Genomic DNA, 27,008 nt, shown 5'->3' with positions numbered 1-27,008 from the left:
CAGTTTAAGTGTGCTATATTTACAATATTTTCACAACTTTACGTTGCTGTCAGACAGCCTTTTCTGACATGAAACTGCCGTGACATAAGTCAATATCACTCTCTCCAAATCGACCAAAGTCTATGGACACAAACGCTAATTTAACCTCTAAAAACACAGGAGTTTCTGGTCTACTGTTACCTTGTTACTGTTAGTTTGTTTGTGTTATTGTGTGACATGGGTGACTCTCAACTGTCCCTTGAAAATGCTAATGTCACAAAATAACAAACAAACAGATCAAGGGAATTGTAGACCGCCCTTATTTCCCCTGTTCTGCAAGGTGAAATGAATAATTTTGCCGATGGAATATGGAGAGGGCAATATTTGACTGATATAACAACAGTTTCTAGTTGGAAAGAGCGGTGCAAATATTGTTAAATATAGCACTTAAACTGATATAGAATTTTTTTAGGTGGAACTTTTTTAAGTGGCTAAAATATATTTTCTTGCTGACCTTGTCCACAGCACATTACTTTGCCAACATGTTGGTGCTCTCTCTGCTTCTCTGAACTGGGGGCGTGCTGACAGCCATCTACTGTCACTAACTACCAACAAGTATCTCATACAACTACCCCTTTAAAATTGTGTCATCACCTCTTAGGATTTTTTTTGCCTTTGCTTTTCTGCTGTTGTCAGAATACAAGTCTGATCAACAGCCTCTGTGCTCTCAAATTACCCATTCACAAAACCACATTGTGTGTGCAGATGAAAAAGCAATAAAAACAGTAAAAGCGTGAGGGAGCGAGCACCCTATAATCTCACCACTTTCTCACGGGACCGCAGCACACCCATCTTGCCGAAGCGGACGTGGAAGGGGGAGCACTGCAGCGAGCCATCAGGCTGCCGCACAACGATGACATCTATACATCCAGATAAGGTTGCAGGGTTGAGTCCCCTGTACAGCTCCTTGACCTGCACAAACACCTGGCCCGCCAACTGACCCACATAGTTCATGGTCTGTAACTGGAGGCAGACATGGAAGGAAAGAGGGAGGGAGAGTTTTATTGAGTCATCTCTTTTGTCCATGAAAGGAGAAATCTGTAATATACTTACTGTAATAAGTAAAATGACCATGATATGTCATCAGAGATTAAGGAAACATGGTAAATTGAAATAGTCACTTCTCTGACAGCAATGCTTAGTGTTTGCATGATGCATAATATTTGCCAATGAGTAAGTCTCTGTTTATGTGTTGTAAGATGTCATTAATAATATTTTAGAAGGATTAGACGATTATAACATTTAAATTGAGCAATATGTTAATAGGGTCTGGCAGGCAGTCACTGAACTCCAACTCCAGAGCGTGCACTTTCATTAAGCTTTTGTTTTAAGGATAACAGGCTTAGCTTTACATTGCCAGACAACTGACAGATACAAACAGCTGATGAGGTTACAGTGCAGGACTTATCATTGCTTGTTATTGTTGAATTACAATGTTATGCTTGTCTTGCACTCCTGCAGTGTTCCTGCTACCTACCTGAGCTTCTTTGTGTTTGGGGACCATATTAAACAGGATTTCAAACTATCTGAAATACCATTTATGGCTGCAGCTCACTATTTGGACTGCAGGAGTAATTTTTAGATGCGCAATCGTTGAGTATTGTTCCTAGATGCTAAACATCTGCTAAATAAGATTTTATTTACATGTCAGGACTTACAGAGCATCACACACTGGCACAGCCAATGTTCTTTAATGGACCTGTTAGCTGTCAGGGATCAAACTCTTGATGGATGTTCTGTGTAACCACAAGGCCGGCCTGTCATCCAGCTGCATTAAAACACATCATTGATCCACTCAGTCCAATATATCCCCACACAGACCAGCCAGACTCACAATCTCAGCTATCTGGCAGGTTGCTGAAACCATAAACAATGACAGTTTGTTGTCACATCATTTTCTCTAGTCTTGGCCTCTGTGTTTGTGGCTGTGATTGGTTGCTGTGTGGGTGTGTGGATGTGAAAACATTCTACTTTTTTTGACTGATAATAGAAGAACCCAAAAGTGCCTTTTCCTCTCTGTAATGCAAATGCACTCCATCGGGAACAAGAGTAATCATGTGGTGCTGTGCCAGTCTCTCTGATCCACAGCCTCTAATGCTCTCTGTCTAGAATGCCAAACACGGCCCCAGGGAGAGACACAAACAGGGAAATGCATTCACTGGGCTGTGAGATGGATGGATGGCTGTTCACTCAGGGGGCAGAAGGAGAAGGAGTATGAAACTATGTCCAACTTCCAGAAGAAACCAATAGTATTGTTTCTTTTTATTAATAGATACATTGATATTTCATATTAGTTTTTCATAGAAAAACAGTGAGACTGCTTTTAGTTTCTGTTGTACTTTATGTTGGACTGTATAATACACCAACTAATTGCTTCACAGCCATGATACCTAATTCATGGGAGAAACTGCATGTACCACATCAGTGAGAGGACATGGCAAACATATTTTTTATTGAGTTATTGCAAAATGTCTAAAGCCACTTTTCATCTATTGCAGCGGACTCAATTCTGTGCCTGATCACTACGAACAAGTGTCCTTATTTATTCAAAAAACTACGTGCCATTAGTGTTTCTTTAGCTTTAAATACACTTGATAGCATTCGTAGTAATCTGACACATTGAATTTGCTGAATGACTTGGACTGAAACTCATTCAAAGGATGCAAGAAATGAAGAAGAAAGAAAGAAAAAAGAAAGAAAGAGGGGAGGGGAGGAGGAAAGGGGCTGGAAGAGAGAATGACACAGTGAGACTTTAATTGTTGTTTTCAGTAAGTGTTGTTTTAATTACTGTTTGTAGTGGTTGTTTGTGTCTGTGATTGTGTTTTATTATGTGTTTTATCCCTACAACTAGAAATCCTATATATATTGTATTGGTTGCATTTTATTTATGTAACAGTACCTATTGGACGATATCCACTAAATTGGGCCACTTTTTTGTTAATCATTTAAAAAATTACAAATATACATATATAAATGAGCTTATTGTCTTGCTGTATAACAAAGTGTCCCTTAAAACCTGCCACCTGCTTGTGCTGACTCAGATACTGGCATCCTCTGACTCTCTCTCTCCACACACACACACACACACACACACACACACACACACACACACACACACACACACACACACACACACACACACACATTGTTACTGCATGCCTAGGGGACAGATGGCTCCGTATTTTAGCAGACCATGTGAGAACACTAATGACGAGGATAATTTGTTAACACCCATCAATTAACATGAATCACAGGTTGGTGCTCCTCTGTTCTGATAACCGACATTATTCTGTTGTACATCAGACTCATGTGACTGAGACGCTCCTCACAGGCTTGTTCTGACCTGCCCACTAAAGCTACCAGTGAATACACTCTGCCCTGACTGAGCCTTGTGGGAAACTCTGCTTGAATCACATCAAATTAAATTTGAGTGTTGTTATACAAAAATGCCACAAGTGTTAAATAATATGCGTATGAATATAAAAATAAACTCCAAAGTAACTCTTTGGACTTCTCTTTCTTACTGTTGTTTTTTTTCCCAGATTGATACCAATATTAGGGAGGGGAAATATCTGATATTGATATAACAGCCAATATTCTTTAGATAGAATATATTATATAGAATATATACATCAACACACAATTATTTGCAATGATTCCACAAATGTGGTTATCAAACACTTATGACAAAGATATATAATGAGGGCAGGATATTTTACAGTTTAACAATAAATCTATTGTCCAAAATGACATCAGGTAACTGAAACAGTAAACTTTCACAGGTGTCTTTAAAAAATATAAAGAACTATTTTAAAAAAAAACAGAACAAATAACAATTGCAAAGACGAATGATCATAAAATACAGCTAAAAAAAATGGTGCAGATCAGATAGTATATATGCCGATACTGATATAGATGAGAGAGGCCAATATTGAGCCAATAACATCAGTCGGGCTCAACTATTTTCACTTCACATTACCTCCAATTAAATGCACAGTATCTAAGGTCTGCTACTCGGTCTCTCACATTAAAACAATAACAAAAGATGAACTCTGATGATGTTGTGAAGTAGCATGGGATCGTGGGAACTGTCTCCACTTTTAAACAGCCACCATTGCAGATAAAAAATCTATTTGACATGACTCCAAGCCAAGACACTGTTTCTGGAACTGAACTGTTGAACTATGCCTGGGCAATTAAAATGAGTGATTGGAAATAGACACTTCATCAATAGCAATAAGAAAATCTGTCAGTAAAATGTTCAGTAGCAAACCACCATGAAAGCACATAACAAATGGCCTAAAGGACAGGTCAGCTTGTCAGTATGGCAATTTATTTTGTTTTGTTTTTTTACTACTTGTGTTTCTTGGTGAATAAAGTGGTTAAATTCATCGGTCTTTTTTCTCCTGGCCTTTTTATTAAAAGTATGTGAAAATATGTTGTTTTGCTTGTCATTAAAGTGAGTTGACCCTTTAATCTCTAGTGTGACTTATTGCTCAACAGACTGGGAGGGTGACTGTTTGACAATGATGATTACATAATTATTTGTCTCACTTGTCCCTTTACTTTCTTTGTCTCACAAAACACACATGGACGTCCACTCATTCATGGACATGCCTCAGACCTCATATCACTGTCAACACAGACCACGTGCACTCAGTTGGGACCATTCACATACACACAACCAAAGCCTTGCCCACTCTTCCAGGAAATCTCAGTTTAACGGCCAATCACAGTTCTCCCCCATTATGTAATGGCCAATCATGAGACAAACTGACAGGGTCATTCAATGCAACGGCTGTAGTTTTACTACAGTAAATGAACCTTTGTGAAAATAACTGCTGTTATTTATGGTTCAGACTGTTAACCCTTAAATGGTTAACGGTATGGTGGAGGATGTCTTGCCCTGATAGGAGCGTAAAACGGGGACTTTTGAGGCCTGTACGTTTTTTTTTCCCACACTACTTTTATCTACAACAAGATAAGTGTGTGTAGTTTTGTGTACAGATGTTTATATAAACTGTAATTTTAGTTAACATGGAAATCTAATTTTGACAACCTCGGAGGAGGCAGGAACTCAAGGACCTCAGGAAGACCCAGACCCGAGGTTGAGCTCTAATCAATGATCTGAAAGTGTGAAATATTGATTGCTCTTTGTTTTTAAGAAAGAGAGAATTCCAGTAAGACAGAGGTGAAGCCTGTTGTTTTGCCACCTGATGTTGGATGTAGGATATTGTTGGTGCATGGGAATCACATGAAAAAAGGTAGCGTACAAACAGCAATAAGATATTTTTGTTCATTACTGTTAATAGCTCATTGTTTATTTGAAGATGACTGTTTCAAGTGTTTCATATGTGAATAACTATTGTTTCAGTTTCTTAACTTTTTTAAAACTTTGGGTGCATAACAAGAGTTGGTGCATTAACTATTAAAAAGGATTTATATTTATACCTAAATGGACAATGTATCGCAAAGTGTCTTTAGACGACAAAGCACATATTTTGAAAAAACAAATTATGAACAATAAACTAATTTATGTGTGTGTGTGTGTGTGTGTGTGTGTGTGTGTGTGTGTGTGTGTGTGTGTGTGTGCACCAGCAAAGGTTAAAAGTTAGCCGAGTCTCACCACAGCAAAGACAGTGAGTAAGATCATCAAAATATATAAACAGAGCGGCAGACAGAGGTGACAGTGAGGCTGTGGGATTTACACACAGATGATGATCACAGATGACGGATTATCCAATTAAATTAATTTAATGTGACTGGAGCAGAGGTCTGACTTTTACAACTAAATAGCAACAAGGACAGACAGAGATCACTGTATTTCAATATGGAATCTTTTATAAATTTGTATATATTTTTAATCATGTACCTGATTCTCTTATAAATAAGAAACATGCATAGAGGGAACGGTTATTTTTGCTGCATAAAATGTAGAAGCTGAATACCAAAGCAGATAGAATAAAATTAAATTAAATTAAATCATAATTTGATCATCGTAGTATCATGTGTGGCCTGTGAGGCGACATGTAAACATCTGCACACGGGGTGAGGCTCTGCAGTCTGCACCGCAGCTCTGCCTCCATTCAAACACACACACACACACACACACATACACACACACACACACACACACACACACATTATAATACGCACAATAAACGTAAAGGCAGACCTACACTGAGTACATTTTGAACAAATGCTGTTAGGATATTTAATACTGACCTAGATGAAGGTTACTGTATAGTCCAGCAATCTCACTTACATTATTTATTGATGTCGCTCTTCGCTACGAGATTTTTCCGCCATCCAAATTCTCCACTAAACGTCCTCTGCAGTTTTGTTATTCCGTCAGTAACATATCAGTCCTCACGTTAAACATCGTCGGTACCGCGTCCGTGACACCTGATCTTACGGATCTTCTGTTCAAGGCTGCTTCGCTATTTAAACCGCAGTTAAAATATCCCTCCCTCCTCTAGCAGGACTGCGCGGACAGAGCCACCCGATTGGCTGAACCGGCGCGACGTCACACAATGTTGACAGAAAATTGCCCTCACTGTCAGTTCTATTTATGATTACATTATTGTGATTTTATCTAAATTCTAAGGTCTAGTTTAGTAATTATTAGTAAAGCTACAGTTTTATCTTCTTAATTATTAGTTTGTGTAATACAAAATAATTAGTTTATACATTATATGTGTCATAGCTAAGAAGAGATTGTTACATTTACATTCAGATTAAATCATTAAACTAACAGTTTAATGTTATTATAATACACATGCTATAACATTTTAGTTATATACTATATTAATACTGCATCCATAATTTGCTACTAACATGCTATTTAGTACAATAAAACATTATGTGAGATGATGTTCAAAACCAAATAATACACATTTATTACAGTATGCAAGCAATGGACACTACATGGGCATAAATATTCCACAATGCAATGCAGGAGTGACAACAACAACAACAACAACAACATAACAGACAAAGACAGACAGCAACCAAGACAACTCTGTGTAACATCAATAACGCTTCACTTTAAATGTAAGCAAGATTTCACTTTGCCAGAGGGAACGTTTTATAATTTAGTTCACTTCTGGCATGTGTTACCACAGTTACGCGTCTTAAGGAGGTTCACAGGAAGTGAGAGCAGTGCATCCGAAAAGATACATTCCACTGTTTATTTACCTTGTTTAATTGAGGTAGCGTGTCCCCTCAGAATTGCCATAAGGCAGTGCTATCAAGTGTCAGTTATCAAACATGGCCACAATAACTCTGCACAGTATTGTTTATAATATATGCTTAGATGTCAGACAGCAAGTTAAAGGCAGAGAGAGTAACTGAAGCCATAGAGATAATTGAAATGCTTCGAATTTGAATTCTCTATCATTTCCCTCAACAACTTTATATTCCACAGAGCTGGTTAAATCTTAAAAAGCCCGTGCAGATCAGCATATGTTTGGGCATACACCTCTTTCTGTGTATAGCTGAGAGAACAGCAACAGTAAACACGATATTGTTCCTGAAGAAATACAAATCTAGTATGCGGAGCAGAGGAGACAAGAATAGCAGTGACATTCAGACAGCTCGAAGGCATCTGTAGCTGTGCAATGCACAAACTGTCTCAGTTTTCAGATTGTAAATGTGTCCACCTGCCCTGACACATTGAGGCCAAACCAACACATTGTTGGCTTGTTAATTATTCTTAGCATGCTTTTGATTCCCAGACAACAAAATAGACATATTGAACTGCTCTGATGTACAAACCCTATTAACTGCAACTCGACAACTGCAAAATTGTGTGCTTTATGTTAAGTAATGTGGTCATTCAGGAGTTCCAAGTTATCTGCAACAATATAAAGACTATAACAGTCATCAAGTGTAACTGTACAAATATACAGAAGTCTGAGAGGCACAGGTTAAGTGAATGGGACAACATTTTGGGAAACATGCTTATTTGCTTTCTTACCAAATGTTAGATGAGATTAATACCACTCCTATGTCTTTATACAGTGACCTGCAGACATCCTAGTTTGTCCAGGATTCTCCTGGTTTCAAGCTGGGTGTGCCAAGTCCTGACAAATATATGTAAAACACCACAATTTCCCAAATATAGACATTCCCTACCAAAATGTCCTGGTTTTCATCACAATTGAAATAAAATGATAATATTATAAATTAAATGTGACCCAATATAAAAACATAAACAATGTGTCAAGCATCTGAATTCTGCAGATATTTCTCTGTATCTGTGTCAATCAATGTGCTGGTGTCAAGGTTGTTTCTAGCCTATGAATCATAGGTTATGGTACCTGCAGCTGTTTCTGACAGAACCTGTCAGTATGCTAACAATTAGCTGTTGTGCCAAAGAGAAAGTTGTTCAACCTGGTAAAAAAAAAATAAAAAAAAGTTACATTGAGGCTAGCTGTTTCCCCCTTTGTGCTATGCTGAACTAACTGGCTGTAACTTTTCGACTGGTGTACAGACATAAGAGTGGTACTGATTTTCTCATTTATCCCATTTCTAGAAAGAAATGTTTCCTTTAAGCACAACCCTCTTTTTTTAGCCTTGTGCGTGGTCAAGTGCAGGACTGTTTTTTGGCCTGGAGGAGTGACTTCCTACTGCAGGGGTGAGCAATTATTTTTCATCGGGGGCCACATGAGAAATTGATCAGGTTGCCATTGGCCAGACACAAAAGATATAAGGTCCTATGGTCAAATCTCTAAAGAGTGTTCTATACAGGGCACGTGTAGTTAACCTGCTGCTGGCTGGTTAGATATAGACTAAAATGACAGATATGACAACGGTATCAATCCTCTTATTTGATTATGATCAAAAAAGCCTAAACTGTCAAACTGTTACTTTGAAAAGAAAAACAGTTAAAATAACAGACATGTTATCATGTATTCACTTCTAATAAAGTAAAAATATATATAATAATGTCTTCATACATGACACGTGTAGCATTATCTGCTCAGAAAACAATCCTATTGTATTTAAAAATACCTGTGCTGTCTATAGCCTTTGTGTAACATGAGAGTACTCCTGGCACATGTACAGTATGTATTTATACTTCAGGTACCCTTAGGAGAAACAAACAGAAACACAGGCAATGTGACCGTAAACAAACACGCATGTCTGTGTGAAAGAAAGCGACAGACACAGAGACATGATGACCTAACAGAGTGCAGCAGATTATGATGATAACAGGAGATCAATCAGATATACTGGAGCAAAATAACTCATGGCATCAGTTCATCAGTTCTTCCAGACATGCTTTGATCTTTTCACGCACATTTGATCGCTTGATGCTAATGTTTTGGACAACTGCTGTTTATTGTCATCAGTGTTGTAGTCCTGTGATTATAGTTAGAAATACCGCAGTCACACTTTATTTGACAACACACTAATAAGACGTAACAAGCCGTACTTTGCATTTTTAGACCCTTTATTTGACCCTTATTAGACTTCATTAGAGTGTAATTAGGGACACATTACAACAGAACTGTGCTGGAAACTAAAGTGAAATCACATTTCTCCTACTTCCCCTTTTAAAAACAATACATGAGCCAGATAAACTACCAGGTAAAGGCCAAAATTATAGAGGGAGAAGAATGTGATTTGATCAAAGAAGTCACCATCAGTCTTGGCTTCTCTGTCAGTTGTATGGGACCAGCCAAAGAAGATGTGTCTCTAGTTTACAGTGCACTTCTGTTGTAATGTGTCCAATAAAGGGTCTAATACTGTCTAATAAAGAACATATAATTTCTCTTTTCTTTGTTTTTTCAAATTTCATTCAACGTATAGTTTGTTACATCTTATTAGTGTACTGTTAGGTGTATGGTATCTAATGGTATAACTGTGTTCGTTCAGTGTCTAATAAAGAACATATTAATTCTAGTTTTTGTCTAATTTAATACAAAGTTCAGCTTGTTTTGTCTTAATTTATTAATGTACTGTAAAATAAAGTTTGACCAACATTGCTGCTGCACAAGAAAAAAACCCCACAAACAATCTATTTCCACCAGACACTGGAGGACAATGTTGTAAAAATTATGCAATTTTTAGTGTTTTTCTTATCTGTTATCAAACAGTATGTTCCTGACTTCTATAATCAGATTATAGTAAGGTTATGTAAAGTGATATTCCCTGACCTTAGGGTCGAGTCCGGACACGGAGTTCTCACTTCAGAGAAACAATCACAAAGGTTTCTACCCCCACAGAGCTGCCTCTGGCTGAGGCTCATGGCTTTTTTTTTTTTTTTTTTTTTTGCCCAATGATTCTAAGAAGAGTTTCACTCACATCCAAACATCCCACTGTTCCTGCATCGGTTTGTTATTCTGGACTTTTTTTAAAGAGAGGTATTACAATATATACAACGATACACACTCACACACACACACACACACACACACACACACACACACACACACACACACACACACACACACACAGAGTAACTAATTTAGGTTTAGACAGAAAGTCTAGTCCCAACATGTGATACAGTTCAGGAGTCCCTGGATCAGTTTCTGCTGTCAGTCAGTAGATATGCACACATTTGCACAGTGTAACCGTGTGATTATTCATTTTGTTGTAGTCGCTGATGGACATTCGCACAGGCACACACACACTGTCAGCACCAGGCAGCCGGAGTGGGAACAAGGAAACACGTGTTGGTTTTCTAAGAACTGAGTCATTCAAGAGGGAGCAGCAAGTAGCCAACTAGAGGGGAGGGGGAGCAGAGGGGGTGACAGAGAGCAGGAGAGTAGGCTAAAGAGAGAATTTGCAGAATGTTTAAGTTTGTGTGGATGTGTGACGGAGAGAGAGGAACTGGTTTATTATTTCATTGTGCAAGGTGATCACTGGGTCAGGTGGAGTAATTGAGGCTGTGACATAAAAATGTTACGCATAATTCAATAAATGGATTTATAAATATTTTATATTTAATTATATTTGTCCTAAAATTTTACTGTCATTAAAAGCTGCTACGAGGAACTTTCTTATTAGATTTTGGAAGGTGTGGTGGACATTTTAAGCCAAGCTCACTGGCTGCAGCTTGATATTTAATGTAGTGATAGAAATAAATCACACTTTCATTTTTATCCATCCTAAAAATGTATTTCCATTTATTACCATTTGAAGAAATAGTTATACATTCTCTAGTATAGTACTGTAACGTTTCGCTGGTAAATATGAAGCGGCCAACCATCAGTTACATTAGCTTAGCATAAAGACTGAAACAGAGGGAAACAGCCAGTCTGGCTCTGTCCAGTGATGTCAAAATCCACCGTCCAGCACCTCTAAAGCTCACTAATTAACATGTTATATCATGTCTGAGTAATTCGTAGAAAAGTCTGGCAAGCCGTTTCCCCCTGTTTCCAGTAGTTATGCTAAGCTAAGCTAACTGTCTGCAGCAAGTTAGTTAATGTACAGAAATGAGAGTGGAATTAGTCTATCCTAAAACTTTATTCTATTACCATTTAAAGAAATAGTTTGATATTTTGAAGAGATGGATACTACTGTGATGATCCTTTGGTAAATATGAAGCTGCTCGTGGCTGGTTAGCTAAGCTTAGCATAAAGACTGGAAATCTGTGGAAACAGCCTGCCTGCCCAATCCAACAGTAAGAAAATCCATTTTCTATGGTCTTTAAAGCTCACTAATTAACATATTACATCCTGTTGATTTAATTCATATCTTAAAAAATCATAGTCTGGCTTGCTGTTTTCCCATTTCCCATATTTAAGCTAAGGTGAGATAATTGGCAGCAGGTAAATAGTTTATGTGCAGAAATGAGAGTTGTATCAATTTCCCATGTATCTCGCTCTCAATTTTATCCATCCTCAAATTGTAAAAGAAGACGTTTGACATTTTTAAGGAGATAGATAGGCCTCTTACTGAAAATCTGCAGCAGCAGCCGGCCACTCATTAACTTAGCTTAACATAAAGACTAGAAACATGTGTAAACAGCCTGTCTGGCTCTGTCAGTCGCAAAATCCATCTCCTAGAGTTTTTAAAGCTCACTAATTAACATGTATATCTTGTTTGTTTGCGACATCATTTGTACAAACAAAATCTTGCTAGCAGTTTCCTCCTCAGTGGGGAATGAGATGTCTTGTTATATCCTAGGTTGACCCTTTTCTAATTTTTAGTGTGTCACGTTGGTTGCAGGTCTTTAATCTTAACAAGGACATCACTGAGTTGTGTGTAGGAAGTTAAACTGTAAACACTGAGGCAAACCTGACCTTTGTGTAATTTCAGGAATTTCATTCATTACAGCACATGTGAGGCCACGTGCTTTGTTTGTATATGTGGGTGGGTCAATATTTATTCTCTGCATGCTTCGACTGTATGTGTGTATGTGTGTGTGTGTGTGTGTGTGTGTGTGTGTGTGTGTGTGTGTGTGTGTGTTTACAGTATGTGTGTGTGCTGGTTGATATGTTTTCTATTGCCTTGCAGTGTTACCTCATGCCAGACACGTGAGAAGGAGAGAGAGGAAGGAAGAAGGACGTTTGTTGGGACAGTGCTACCCTGATCTCTCCCAGGAACTCTATCTGAGGTTAAGAATGCATTCATTTCATCACCACGGTGACAGGGGGTGTTTATGGGGGATGGGCTGCATTAGCCAATCAAAAGACTGCCTGAGCCACACATTACAACTGAACTGTTCAACCCGCCCCCAGTGTGGAGTCCTACCAGACACGCTCCACGGCTTTAGAAAAATCTGATTAGTTTGGTTTCCAGGGCCAGACATGGCTGGTTAAAGCTGTCCTGTCCTGTCCTGCCACCAGTACTGTTTTGACCTAAACAACAATGTCTGAAATACACTGGAGCAAATATCTACCTTATGATTTATTAATAAAAGAGCACCTATCTATGATTTAGTATAATAAACAACTGACCCTAAAAAAGGACATTCCTTCTAAACTCTTCACCTATAGAGAGAAAAGCACATGCTATGGTGTAACCACTGGCTGACTAAATGGAGCAGAAGGCAGATGTGACAAATCTTCTTATATAATGTGCAGTAGTTGTTACATTCCAAGTCTTATTAGCATGACAAATGCGTTATTATTTTGCCTAAACAGTGTATATAGACATTGTGTAATTTTTGGCAATATAAAACACCCTGCTCTTTGCAAGATGGCAAGATTGCATTCATCCAGAGTCTGTGAAAAATACACTGTAAAAAATCATACAGGGATTTGGTTAAATCAATTAATCTTATCCTCATTTAGTTTGCATAAATATACAGGTTTTATTTATTCAAGTTAATAAAAGTTACATTTTCTAGCATTTATTATTCTAACCTCAAGACTTTTAACTTGAAATTATGATGTGAATGAATGCACTGTACACACAACTTTTTAAAGAAACATGATTGCCATATGAACAGACTTCCCAGCATGCATTGTGAGAGTTAAAGCTCTCCAGAGACCCTTCTTTTTTCTAATTAAATTATGCATTTAAAAACATTTTTAAAACAATTTACAAAACAACGTGTCTACACTTCCAGGTAAGTACTGCTTGTTGAAAATGGAAAAGGAAATCAAATTTGTGTGTATTGTTAAAGAGTTGTTGGTTCAGTTTAATATCTTGAGCTTTTTGAACATGGTTTTCCAACTACAACTGAATTAATATCAACTTTGCTTGACTACAAAGTTTATTTGACTTGAATCATTACAAAATTAGCTCAATTTGTATTTTCATATATAATCAGCTTAAAATTATAAGGCAACCCAGGTTTGAGGATATTTTTGCATTCTGATATGTCAGGACATGAGGACCTAAAAAATAAGTTTGACATTTACTTTGAGGTCTCATAAAGTCTGTGTTTGCACTCTGTTTTACGGTACAAAAGCAACACGTAACAAGCTATATTTTGTACTAAATTAGACAGAAACTAGAAATAAATGTGTTCTTGATTAGATGTATTATGCCCTTTATCAGACCCTTGATAGACTTTATTAGAGTAATTAGGGACACATTACAACAGAACTGATTATGCAGTCACCCATAGACAAAATATTCCTATACCTCATTAATTTTGGCTTTACTTGGCAGATCTGGTTCACATATCATTTTTAAATCAGAAGTAGCAGATATTTGATTTCACTTTAGTTTACAGTATCTGTTGTAATCTGTTCCTAATTATATTCTAATAAAGTCTAATAAGGGTTTAATAATATGTATGATACAGTCTAATAAAGCACATATTATGTAACAGCTTGTTACATCCTATTAATGTTCTGTAAAATAAATTGCAATCAAGTTTGTATGTATTTGCCTCGATCATAAAGATGTAGCAAAATGGTCGAGGAGAATCTAAAGTAAATGTGACACTGACCACAGTCTTTCCCTCTCAAAAAATCTTTAAACATATGAGACTATGAAGTGTTAATACCATTTAAACACAAAGATTAGAACTAGAACATATCTTGACAGAGATATATAACCAGAGGGAAAATATGATGGCATTAACTTGAGTAAAGATTAACCTCAGGAAAAAATAATCTAAAAGAGGAAGAAGAAATGTGGAGGCGCTACCTGAGCCCACAGAGCCACTCACAGGCCCCTTCATGTCGGCAGCATTATGTAATAGCTTCACTAACTGTGGTGTAATGTGCCTTTATAAGTACGGACGTGGGCTTGAGGTCATGCGTGGAGATATGAGCTGTTGATCCAGCACATGGTTATACAGCACACAAACAGAGACAAACGCTCTCATGCTTGCACAAAACCAGCGTACACACTGAGAATTGGCTGTAACACACACGGTCGTACAACAGAAGGACACAAACAAAGACAAAAAGAATGACAAATGAAAACACACACAGAGAAGGACCGTGTTATCTGAGCACAGTGTTTTTAAGGACACAGTTAAGATTTCTAGGAAAGTAACTGAAGACCTTCTGAGTGGTAACGTGATCTCTCTCCTCACATCCATCAAAGATTTACTCTTTCAGATGATTCTCAGAGAGAAGTTGGTGTCGGAGTGCTCTTCTATTTGCCTCTACATATGAAGACAATTACTTTCACCTTTCTATGAAGAAGAACATATCATGTTTGTCAATTTAAAAGATAATTTAGTAATAAAAATAAATAAGTCAAGAAAGTTACAGTTTGTTGTCAACCTGTTGAAGACTGTGATGATACATAATACAACCAGAAGTGTCTCTCTCCCTCCAAAAGCTAACGATAGCAACTGAAGCTACAATGCCTGTATGTTTGTGTACCAGGATTAAGTCACACAACAACAGGTACTTGTTCTTGAGAGACGAGAGACGTGAGAGAGAGTTAACTGAGCAGTTTCACACAAAACTACCAGAAACTGCAACTTTCTTGTCTTATAAAATTATGTTTCAAAAGGACAAACATCATATGTGTAATTCATGACAAAGTTCACATGGGATGGTGTTTATTTTTTTTTCAGAAGTTAGGTCCCATGGGAAACACTGTATGGGGCTTGACTCTGCTTCTCTGTTAATATCATTGCCTTAATATCTTTTTTTTTTTTTTTTTTTGGATAATGACTGTAAGGTGCATTTTTATGCTGACGACATTGTGCTTTGTTCATCTGCTTCGACACTGAGAAGAGCATTATCTGTTTTGCAGACAGACTGTATCCAGTACTCACCTCTAGAGTTAAAACTTAAATGAAGCAAAAGCAACCAACAGAGAAGGATCGGCTAGTAATAATATAACACCCTTTTATTGGAACTATTGATTTTAACTATTGATATGCTAGAATTTAGTATTGATGACTAGTGTTTTTCTATTGTTTCATGACATAAGAACAGAATGTATGGTAAGCCAATTGATGGTTGTTTTTACTGTCTTTGTTGTTGTTGTTGTTTTATGATTTTAAATTAATTTCAGCCCCAAAAATCCACAATCCGTCGGGCCCTAATTTATTGAATAAAACAATTAACCCTTACTGATTTAAATACAAATCAGTCATACAAGACAAAGCTCAGCTCATTGGCATTTTTAAGTCTCTCTGTTTTTTATTTTTACCGCTTACTCTTTGTACTTCATACAACTACAGGCCTGTACAGTATATATCATTATTTTAGTTTTGTTACCCAGGACCAGCTGTAATTGGGGCTGTCATCCTCACTGTAGCTACTCAGATCTCGTGCTTGCTCTTCAATGTGGGTCATGGCTCCATGTCGCATGAGTCTGTTGCTGTTGTACACACTCATCTGTGAAAACCGTGGAGAGTCTCAGAACATGGCGGGATGTCTGAAGAAATCCTGGTGAGCGGTCCACGCAGAAAGCCACTCTGGAGAGAGAAGCTGGTCAGTCCTCTGAGATTTGAGATGTGTCAGAAGTCTGTGTTTATAATGATTGTCGACTCTGTCCTGGTCAGTTTTCTCTAAAATCTTTAAGGTCTTTAATGAATGAAGATTCAACTCTACTGTTTAGAATTGCATCTCTTCAAGATGTTGCAGAAACTCTTCTATGTCCTTGACTCCTTGACTCTTAAACCTGTTTGAGTTTGTTGCTGCTGCTTGTGTGACGTTCACTGAGCGTTTTAGACTAAATTTATCAACAAGTGTGTTCTGGGAATGGACTACTTGGAGGAAATCTGAGAGGTCCAGAGTTCCTGGACCCTACTGCCCATCTGACACCACAGTACACACACACACACACACACACACACACACACACACACACACACACAGAGAGAGAGAGAGAGAGAGAGAGTCCAGCAACACACATTGTGACAACTGACCCTTCCTAACTCTGCTTTTGCTTGTTGCTCCCATTAAAGTTGTGCAAACCTCTGGCAACTTTCTCCTTTTCATATAAAAATGGCCTATGGTCACATGTTTAGTTTGCTAATGTTAGCAAAATGCTAATGCTAATGATAAAAGATGAGCACTAAATAACAAACTATTTTAAGATTACTGTAGATTAGTGTTTTTCTAACTTAAGAAGAGACTATATGTCACTGGCACATGGCATGGAGAAAGTTGACTAAGGGACAAGTTTTTCTGTTACTTGGTGGTGGTTTTCCTTCAAAATATTGAGACACCATGCATGTTAGTGCTGCAACGAAGTTATTTTTGTTATCGATTAATCTACCAATTACCTCTGTGAATAATTGTCTAGAAGATGTCAAAAAAAGTGTGAAAAATGCACATCAGAATTTCCCAGAGCTCAAAGTGACATCTTCCAATTGCTTTTTTTGTGTTTTTTTGTTTGTTTTTTTTTGTGTTTTTTGTGTTTGTGTTTTGTGTTGTGTCTGTCAAAAACCCAAAGGCTCATTTACTATTAATAGATGACAAAGAAAACCAAACCCTTAGATTTAATCAGTTGGAACCAGCAAAGTTTTACATCATTGCTAAAAATTGAATAACAAATAGAACATCAAAATAGTTGGGACTTTTCTTTAGAATGACTAGTCTAATGTGTGAAGCACTTATTTTACTAAGAAACCTAAAATAAATTCTGAAGTCAGCTTGCATCACACTCAGACACACCAGTGAGCTGCCATGTGAGGACAGAGGGAGCATTTGAGGGTAGCAGTGTGTCCTGTCATTGAACAGTCAAGTTTGCCATCTGACTCTCTCTGTTCGTGATACTTAGGCTACCAGCCATTTGGACTGGAGGCCCAGTTTGCAGTCTCAGATATCTACTGATCACAGACACTGCAGGAAACACCTCTGCCTGGTGGGGACATCCTTTCTGTCCACTGACGTTTGTTTCAGCCAGGCTCCTTTTTTATAGTGTAGATTCAAGTAGTTCTGGCAATATAGGAAATATGAACATTTGTTTTATGTAATGTATCAAAAAGGTTATACAAACTATACTTGGCAGTCCAAGTCAGATAAGTATCAGCTATTCTAATCAAATTCCTCATAATAGCCATGTAAAGCACACATTAATTTTGTTTCTGTCCTGTTTTAAAGGTCCAGTGTGTAAGATTTATGAGGATGTCTTGGCAGAATATGGCAAGAATGGAATATAATATTTATAAGTATGTCAATAGTGTATAAACACCTGAAATAATAACCTGAAAATAAGACTTGTTGTTTTTGTTACTTTAGAATGAACTGCTTACATCTACAAAGGGCGTGGATCCTCGTCCACGAAGGCCATCACACTGTAAAAAAAACAGCTGAGAAAACTCATTCATTTTTTAATCAAATTCAAACTCCAAAGTAAATAACCAAAATAAATAAATAAACCAAAAGTTTTGCTGTCCCTTAATCTTTTGTTGAGATAATAATATAGTTTCTGGGGGGTTTCTAAAACTAATTAATTTAAGAGTTTGAGTTGTGCTCAAAACTCAAAAATCTACTGAAGTAAGCTGCCTTGAAGTTTTGAGTTTCATCAACATGTTTCTACCCAGAATGAACCAACCAAACACTGGCTCTACATACGGCATCATCAGTTCATGTTTGTTCAGTTTTAACTTTGAAAGATTCAAGTGACGTCCTGTAAAAACACACACACACACAAAAGAAATGTCAAATGTCTGTACATTTATACAGTTAAAGGCAGTGTGCATTGTGAAATGCTGCCAACACACAATGGATTACAAACAAAAATCATCATACATCCTCTGAAGCAGAAAGCATAACAAATTCAACATCCAACATCCAAACAGAATACTTGTACACACAGTTAATAAGTACTTTTTTTTTTTTACAAACTGCAAATCTGAGAAAATATATTCCAAATATTTCATATGTAAAAACAGACATGCAAAACAAACCTCTACAAAAACTGTCCAACAAATATGTTTGTTGCCAAACATCGGCTACCATTGCACACAAATGTTTGTGTCTTGCCTTTTTTTAAAGCTTCTCATGTCATGTGCGCCTGCAAGGAAGTGTACAGAACACTGTGGTATTGCAACAGGAACGTGAACACAGCTTGACCTGCAAATGCATATGAAGAAATACAAAAGCAGTACCTGCAATCACTGTGTCTAGTGAGTTTCTACACATATTTCTTTTGCATATATGCTGTAAATCTTGATACTCTATGAATCTGTCACGACACTGTAAACTGATCAGCTGTTTGTAACTGTCAGTTGTCTGTCAATGTAAACCTAAGCCTGTTGTCCTGAAAACGAAAGCCTATTGCTCCAAAAATACACACTCTAGTTCAGTGACTGCCTGCCTCACTGTCTGCCAGACTCTATTAACATTTTGCTCAATTTAAATTTTATAAACGTCTGCTCCTTCTCAAAGATTATTAATGATTTCTTATGACTCATAAACAGATACTTGCTCATTTAAGTCCAAGTTTAAAGGACAACGTGGCTGTAGTGTTGTTGTCAGTGAAGTTAGTGTTTCCTTCAACTCTAATAACATATCATGGTCATTTTATGATTTATTACAGTAAATATATTACAGATTTATCCTTTGACTCACAGGATATCCATGATTCAGTAAAATCCACATAAAAAATACATTTTGCAAAATTATTTCCTCTTGTTTCTTTGCCCATAACATTAACATTTTCAAAGATCACAGCCCAAATCCTATTTGTGTGTGTTTGTGTGTGTGCATGCAGTGAAAGGTAATGATCCATGGTTCATATTCCATCCATGACGTTTCCAGTAGGTCTCACAGGGCTGGGTAATATGCATACTTTACTGTCTTTTGCATATCTTCTCTTGAACATTTCTTCCCTTTGGCAACTAAAGTGATTTCATTCCTGACTGTGACTGTTTTGTTTCAGTCATATGTGTTTTCCAGTCAGAAAGAAGAGTGGTCGGTCCTCCTTGGCATTGGCAGTCTGGAATTCGTCACTGAGCCTGAACCTCCACTCTTCCTCGAGCTCCAGCCTGCCCACCGTCTGCCTCAGGGAGCTACGATCTGCACTGATAACACACAGAGTTGCACCTACAGAGCAGCAGACAGGATGAAGAGGAAGTGAGACTTTAACTATGATATCGAAGTCAAAATTACTTGAGGATGCCATCATCATGAGCAGTGTTTAGCATTTCACAGTATTACTTAGCAGACTGTAGAGACACAGACAGGAAGTGTGGGAAGAGAGATGTGTATGACATGTAGCAAAGGTGAAACTGAGCCAAACTGAACTGGTTACAGTGCAGCTACATGGTATGTTCCTTCTTCCCATGTGGTAATACTCTTTTGTTACTAAAATACTACTAGACACGTAGCACATTTAAGAAAATCTAAGATCTCATGTATAGTTTGCTCTGTATCGTCTGGGCCATATTACAGAAACTTCCTACCTTAAGTCTTACTGTAGGAAGAGACACGAGTTATTAGTCAAATCCTAACTAATTTTATGAATCCTATCCTATCTTACCTTACTTTATCGCTTATAAATTTTTGTTACTTTTATGTTATGTTTATGTTACATAGCAACCAACACTACTTTTCTATTCTCACTGAACTAAACCTTGAAACCATTTGTTTTCTTATTGAAAGATACTTTAACTCATCTGTCTTCAAGTTACGTGTCCATTCTTTTTTTGCTGCATTTTTTTTTATATTTCAAGTATGTTTGAGGTTTTGGTAACATCTATAGAGAAATCCAAAGATGTGGTTTTTGGGAAATTTACTGTTAGCCAAGTCTACCATTAGGTACTCTTAACTATCATTTATTAACACCTAACCATAATCACCATGGTTACCAAACAGTTAAGGATCTGCAAATTAGGAAGTTTCTCAAATTCAGGCCATGTTACTCAAAAACACATCACTGCATCACTGCATATGTGCCACCTATAACACACATCACGCTATATTTTTTCATTGTATTTGGTCTGTCTTTGTACCTTTGAGGAAAGAGAACTTCTTGAGGAACCCAGGAGTCACAAAAGAGTCAGCGAAACAGAGGAGAAGGCCGCTGAACAGCAGCCCTGTGGTGCTGATGTTGACAGAGTGAGGTCTGGAGCTCACAAAACACACGGTCACCTGCAAGAGTCAAGAAGAGTGTCACTTTTATATCATTTATGTTGGAATTTATGGGTATGTGGACCTATACTTCTGTGTGCGTGTGTGTGTGTGTGTACCTCAGGTCCCAGGTTGAGATAACAGTCCACCGATAGTACAGGGTGTGTGTAGTTCTTGGTGCTGAGTGGAAACAGCTTCTGGCTGGTGTGTTGCAGGTATTTTTCAAGGAGAAGCTGAGCTGGTGTGGCCAAGAAAAGGTGCTTGCTGTCTGGGGCACAGACATACTGAGAGGGCCCCACTGAGGTGGGAACGTCTGTCATCTGGAGAGATTTCAAATATTTGTTTAGCAACTTTTGTTACCATAAACCTTCATAAACAAACACACAACACACATATTAACTGTTATATGCATATATTATTCATATTTATATTGGTTGCTAGAAAACTAGTCAAAATATCAGCCACCAGTTTACCATAATACTTACAGCAATAATTAAGATTATTTGGAGTGGGGTTGTATGAGCTACTTATTGATAGCCAGTGTATTATATACAGTGGACGATGGTCTGAGTACCTCATACAACCCCAGTTAAAATAACCCAAACCATCCCTTTAAATGGTTATTTGGTTGAATTGACCTTTTTCTAATTGGAATTAGCTTTTATGTGAAATTCAGACTATTATTTGTTCCCAGCTGGAAAGGTGTTATATATAATGTGTAACTTAGAACACAAGTAAAGTAATAATTATTAAGTATTCTTCAAATCATTCTTCTTAAAAAATATGTTGTGTGTTCAGCATCTACCTTTGTCTTAATAATAAACGTCCTGTATCCTCCTATGGCAATTTGCTTCTTCATGACACTGAAACTGTTGAAACGGCAGACAAGCAGTCCAGCGCTGTGTAGCCGCAGGGTGAAGTCCACATCGTGACAGGTGAAGCGGTTCTGGTTGTACTGGACATTCTGACTGCGGTCGACATTGAGGAGGAGGAAGTCATGAAGGTGACCTCTGGAGAAAGGCTCCCTCTGTCTGTTACCTGGAGGAAACAAAATAATTTGGACCTTCAAATTCATTCTAATTACACTTAATTTCATTTTATTACAAAATAATTTATGTTTTTCATTGTGATTCATAAAGTAGCTAAAAACTTATTGATTCTGTCAGCTTAAGCTTTACTATTTGTTATGAGGGTTTGTTTATAGATGACCTGTGAGTCCACGGCTGCTCCACTTCCTGATCCCGCAGAGTCCGTAGTGGGCCAGGTCTGGACAGGCCTCCATGTGCTGTAAGACCTGCTTCAGTGACACAGCGTGCTCCACTGGACCACTAATGACAGTAAACAGCAAACAGCAGCGATATTACAACCAACTCTTAAAATAAATAAACATATTCTTGCTTCCACTACAAGCGACAGCTATTTTCTTTGTATTTATTCATATAAATAAGAGGCGTGTACGTACTTGCGTGCGTCCAAGTCCACTGTGTTCCACATAACACAGGAGTCATCAGCCAGGATGATGAAGGGCCAGACGTCACCTGCCGGGCCCCCTCCCTCCAAACGCCGACTGCGCTCAAGTTCCAAGTTGTGGTACGAAAGCTCTTTAATCAGGAAATGAGCAGCCCCTGCAAAAGAAGAAGAATCAGTTACTGAAGATGAGACTTACACTGTAAGTTGATCAGCTGTTTGTAACTCTGTGAATTGTCTACTGACATAAAACAAAGCTCAATATTTTTTTAAAAAAAGCCCACTGCTCTGTAAATGCACACTCTGGAGTTGGAGGGCAGTGACTGCCTGTCTCACTGTCTGCCAAACTTCATTAACATATTGCTCAATTTAATCGTTATAAACATCTACTCCTTTTTTTCCACAATCTGTTTATTAGGGTGTTCATTTTGACTGAGTTAATAGGAGCAACTAAAGACAGCTTAAACACTGACCAACGGTCAAAGTCCTTTTGTACATGTTTGAGAAGGGGGATAAAATTGGCCTTATACAGGTCTTTGATTTTGTCAGTTACCTGAACCACTAAATAAGTGAAGCTGTGCTTTGCAATTTTAAATGGCAAACTTTGCAATGGAAAGTCATGTGCTGCTTTATTTAAAGGAAATAGTTAGCTCTTATTGAAGTTCAATTTATAGCCAGATATAAAACCAAATGAGTCAAAAATAGAGAGACCCTCAGGGTCTATTGTGATGCCTGAGGACATTCAGATTTGGGAGATCTGATGGGAAGAAGTGGTCTGACATAATTGATGAGCAAGCAATCTACCAGCCTTGTCCCCTTGTTCATAATAATTACTCCTAGACTTAAGGATCAATTCAGCAGCATGATCTCCAGTCAGTGTATTAAACTGTGATTGTAGGGAAAGGCGTTCTTTATACACATCTTGGGTTGGCGACACCTCATATTGACTATCCAGTTGAGCAATACGGTTTGTTAGTTCAGATAATTTTTCCTGTTTTTGTTTTTTCTCATGACCAGCGAAGGAGATTAACATCTACTCCTTCTAAAAGATTATTAATGATTTTTTAAGACTCATAAGCAGACACCTACTCATCCATTTCTCCTTTAAGGTGGTGGATTATGTATTAAAAAAACTATTGTTATTGACCTTTCAGTACTGTAAATGTGTGTTCATGTGACTGCTCAGAATGAATAATGAATCCCAACGTACCAATTCCAGCCCCATTGAAGACAGTGGGCAGCACCAGCATGATGTGGTTGGGCCAGTACTTCTTATACACAGCCATCTCGTACTCCTTTACAACCAAGATATGTAGATGTGAGGCTCCATCCATAGCATGGTACAGGTTAAACAGACCGTGCTCATGGCGGCCGGTGGTTGGAGTGAAGATTGGACTTTTGATGCAGTCTGGGCTCTGGGGAAGTGGAAGAAATTAAAAAACAAAATGAATTAATTTTTAGATTAAGAAGTAAGTTTTAACTGCAACTGTAAACATAATTTTCTCTGGGCCATGGCCTGTACACGAAAGCAGTAGTTTTCAAAATAGGGTCTGGGGACCCCTGGGGGCCTACAAAGATATAAGATGCAGAGAGTGAGCACTGGAAGAATGATGATGATATGAACAGATGCTTGAGACTGGTCTGCTGGAAAGTTGTGATTATCTTATGAATCACTTATTAAAACTCATTATTATAGACATGATGTGTTTTTAATCTTTTTTTTAAAATCCCTTTATTATTTTGATTTATATTTACAAGACAGCATTATGCAATGTCTTCTTGTTCTTCTTTTAAGTTGACATTAATAATGTCATCTTTCTTCTTCCCTTATTTTCTCTTTTTATTTCTATTTACTTGTACTTGTTCTTGTTTTAATTCTCATAAATGTATAATGTAAACTTTTAAAAAAGTTATTGTCAGAAGTTTTTAGTGCCTCATTAAATTAATGCATTAAAAAATGAAAATAAATATGAACCACTCGGCTACAGTACTCATTTTCCATAATGACAATTTGAACCATAGTCTGGCCTGTAGCACCACCCAGTGGAGCTCAGGGTTGTTGTACTGTGATCAACTCTGCAAGTTACCTCTTCAAAGCAACGGTACTGTGGGATCACCTGAAACTTACACTTACAGCATTTTTAAATGGGAAATTAATATTTCATAATATCAGTAATGTCAAGGGTCAGTAGGTGAGGCACACTGCTTCATTTATTTGACTCAAATTTTATTTCTAATTTCTTTTCATCATTTCTATACCTGTTTCTTGTATTGAGAGATTAGCAGTGACAAGAACATTTTGCAAAGTTTAAACTATTGATATCCTCCCTGATGATTGTAATCCTCAACCTAAAGCGCCAGTTGTCTCCACTAGAAGTGCTTCTTGGAAAGCTGAACTGCTTTGAAACCCTCCTCCTCGACACCTTTCAGATGTGAGAGCTGGGGTGGGTGCATACGACAACTTCTGCAACTTTCTAAAACCAACAATCTGACATTCACTCCATGCAGCAACTGGCCAGCTGTGTGGAGGTGAGACAGTCAGCTTTGAAGTTCTTTTTCCAGCTCGTTTTTCATTTGTTATAACCTAAAGGCCTTAAGGCCTTTTTACACTGGACACATCTTGTTCTCAATATTGGGTATACCCAGCTATGCCCTTTTTTTTCTTATTTTTATTAAGTAAAAGGAAACCCAGGTCATGTTCTTTTGATGTTGACTACATCTCTTTTTCCACAGTGCAATTGTACCTGAAGCTCAATAATTTATTCACAAAATGGTGTTGAGATTGATTTGAATAGTTAGGCATGTTGAAATTTTGCCGTAATATCTGCAATTTTGTGTTATTTGGTTGTGTCACTGCTGGTGTATAAAGGCCTTTATGCTGCTACTTCACCCATTTTTACTCAAAAGAAATGCTCCATTCTGAGATTCAGTAGCAAGGAAGGACTTACCCAGTCAGAGGTGAGAGGCAGCCGCATGCTCTCCAGCTGGCCTCCTGGTTGGCTGAAGCTGAAATAGTGCTCTTTCGACTTTGGGATGATGAAGTAGAGCTGGATCTCTTCCCCAAGCAGTAGATGTGTGAACGTGAAGGCATGCAGTGTTGACTCATACATCTGAACATAAAATCAGAGAGAGGACATTCAACATCACCTGTGACATTAAACATTTCAAAAGCAGAGTGCAAGGGTCGCGCATCAGGTCGTGTGTTTGTTGTGTTCTGCTGACCTGGTATCTGGGGTTGAAGCCCAAGTACTGATGACACTGTTCACAGTGGTGGTAGGTGTTGTAGGCTGCATATTTAGACAACTTGATCCTAGATGTTCGCCTACGGAGGTAAACATCTTCCTGACGCACAGGATTTCCTTGGAAGAACAACAGGGACAAAGACAGATTAGGACAATATCACGATAAAAAGATGACTTCTAAGTGAAGTCTGGATTTGTTTTTACATTTTTTACAGTAGTTGTTGTTGTGTGTTAATATGTTGCTGTGCCTACCCTCTGCACTGGGTTTATATCCAGGGCTAAAGACAGAGCTGATGTCATCATATTTGGGGTCATGGATAGTGTAGTCAAAGGGCATCGTCTTCATAGCCTCTGGGTTTGGCCAGGAAGCATTGGGTGGGTGGTACTGCACCCCCTCCACCTGGGCACCTAAACACACAAGACATTTACAAGTGTATGGGTTACACATGAGTTTACAGCATGCTGGATAATATATATATATATATATATATATATATATATATATATATATATATATTAGGGGTGTAACGATTCACTCATGCATCCGATGTGTCAGACTTTAATGTCTCAGTCAGTGAGATACACACCCCTAATATATATAATATCCTATATATAATATAATAAGATATAAATCTATTCCTGACAAAATCCTCAATACAATAATAGGATCTCAGCACCAGTAATAGCAAAACATTGAAAACCAGGGAGGGATTGGGGAAACAAAAATATAGAAATGCATGGGACTAACAGACTAATGGTGTCTAATGCTGCACAGATACTGACTGTAGTTGATGTCCTCTTCATCGTAAATATCCACCTCCATCAGCCTGATCAGCATCCGGGACAGAATACCCAGGAAGTGCAAGTATGCTCCTGTCTTACCCACCTGACCGTGGAAAGGACGAGGGAAATGAATGTAAGGATACAGCACAGCATGACATTGAATAAAAGAAATAAATGAAGACAGATAGTACCTGTGGAGGTCCACTGAGCAGCAGCCTGCGAGGGTGAAAGTTGTCACTTCGTCCTTCGGTGCGATTGCTGCTGTCCATGTGGTAGGAGCGGGGGACTGTCCACTGGCGATAGTACAGTGATTGTTCTGTACATGTCATCATCTTACTCAGCAGCGGCCTGCACACGAAAGACATGATTCATAATTATAGTTCTCCTAGTGAGACTTTCAGTGTCCAATCTCTCCAGGACACACTGACGAAGTTATAGAACAAAACTATGTATGTCAATTCTGGTTATAATCTAGTAATGGAGTGTTTTATTGGAGAAAAATAGGATAACTTATGGCTCTTTTGCACATGCACTGCTACTCTGCAAGTCTCTAGATACTACTCAAAGGAGCTGTATG

At 37.9% G+C, this 27,008-nt stretch overlaps 2 protein-coding genes across 8 annotated transcripts in view; both read right to left on the bottom strand.

Annotated features, from left to right (window-relative positions):
* The window catches only part of lpin1a (lipin 1a), a 35,526-nt gene extending 18,960 nt beyond the window's left edge, over positions 1-16,566 (bottom strand). For 3 of the 5 annotated variants that reach the window (XM_084719394.1, XM_084719403.1, XM_084719412.1), the window contains exons 1-2: positions 16,134-16,565; positions 802-1,002 (exon numbers count right to left, since the gene is read on the bottom strand). In XM_084719394.1, coding sequence (XP_084575520.1) covers positions 802-1,002; positions 16,134-16,253 — 321 coding nt within the window. In that variant the 5' untranslated portion in view covers positions 16,254-16,565. Of the gene's footprint in view, positions 1-801; positions 1,003-6,304; positions 6,481-16,133 lie in introns of those variants that run through there. The other 2 variants (XM_084719431.1, XM_084719421.1) reach the window with 2 other exon arrangements.
* Positions 16,567-19,686: 3,120 nt separating this feature from the next.
* Positions 19,687-27,008, bottom strand: part of greb1 (growth regulating estrogen receptor binding 1) — a 32,852-nt gene continuing 25,530 nt past the window's right edge. For 2 of the 3 annotated variants that reach the window (XM_084719367.1, XM_084719375.1), the window contains exons 23-34: positions 26,623-26,779; positions 26,432-26,534; positions 25,901-26,056; positions 25,629-25,765; positions 25,355-25,516; positions 23,617-23,821; positions 22,402-22,564; positions 22,149-22,267; positions 21,745-21,977; positions 21,059-21,259; positions 20,822-20,960; positions 19,687-19,913 (exon numbers count right to left, since the gene is read on the bottom strand). In XM_084719367.1, coding sequence (XP_084575493.1) covers positions 19,750-19,913; positions 20,822-20,960; positions 21,059-21,259; positions 21,745-21,977; positions 22,149-22,267; positions 22,402-22,564; positions 23,617-23,821; positions 25,355-25,516; positions 25,629-25,765; positions 25,901-26,056; positions 26,432-26,534; positions 26,623-26,779 — 1,939 coding nt within the window. In that variant the 3' untranslated portion in view covers positions 19,687-19,749. The remainder of the gene's footprint in view (positions 19,914-20,821; positions 20,961-21,058; positions 21,260-21,744; positions 21,978-22,148; positions 22,268-22,401; positions 22,565-23,616; positions 23,822-25,354; positions 25,517-25,628; positions 25,766-25,900; positions 26,057-26,431; positions 26,535-26,622; positions 26,780-27,008) is intronic. The other variant, XM_084719383.1, reaches the window with a different exon arrangement.

This window comes from Lutjanus erythropterus, chromosome 1, assembly GCF_056507025.1.
Source record: "Lutjanus erythropterus isolate fLutEry1 chromosome 1, fLutEry1.hap2, whole genome shotgun sequence".
In the NCBI taxonomy this organism is placed as follows: Eukaryota; Metazoa; Chordata; class Actinopteri; order Lutjaniformes; family Lutjanidae; genus Lutjanus; species Lutjanus erythropterus.
This window is presented reverse-complemented; position numbering and strand designations above follow the sequence as displayed.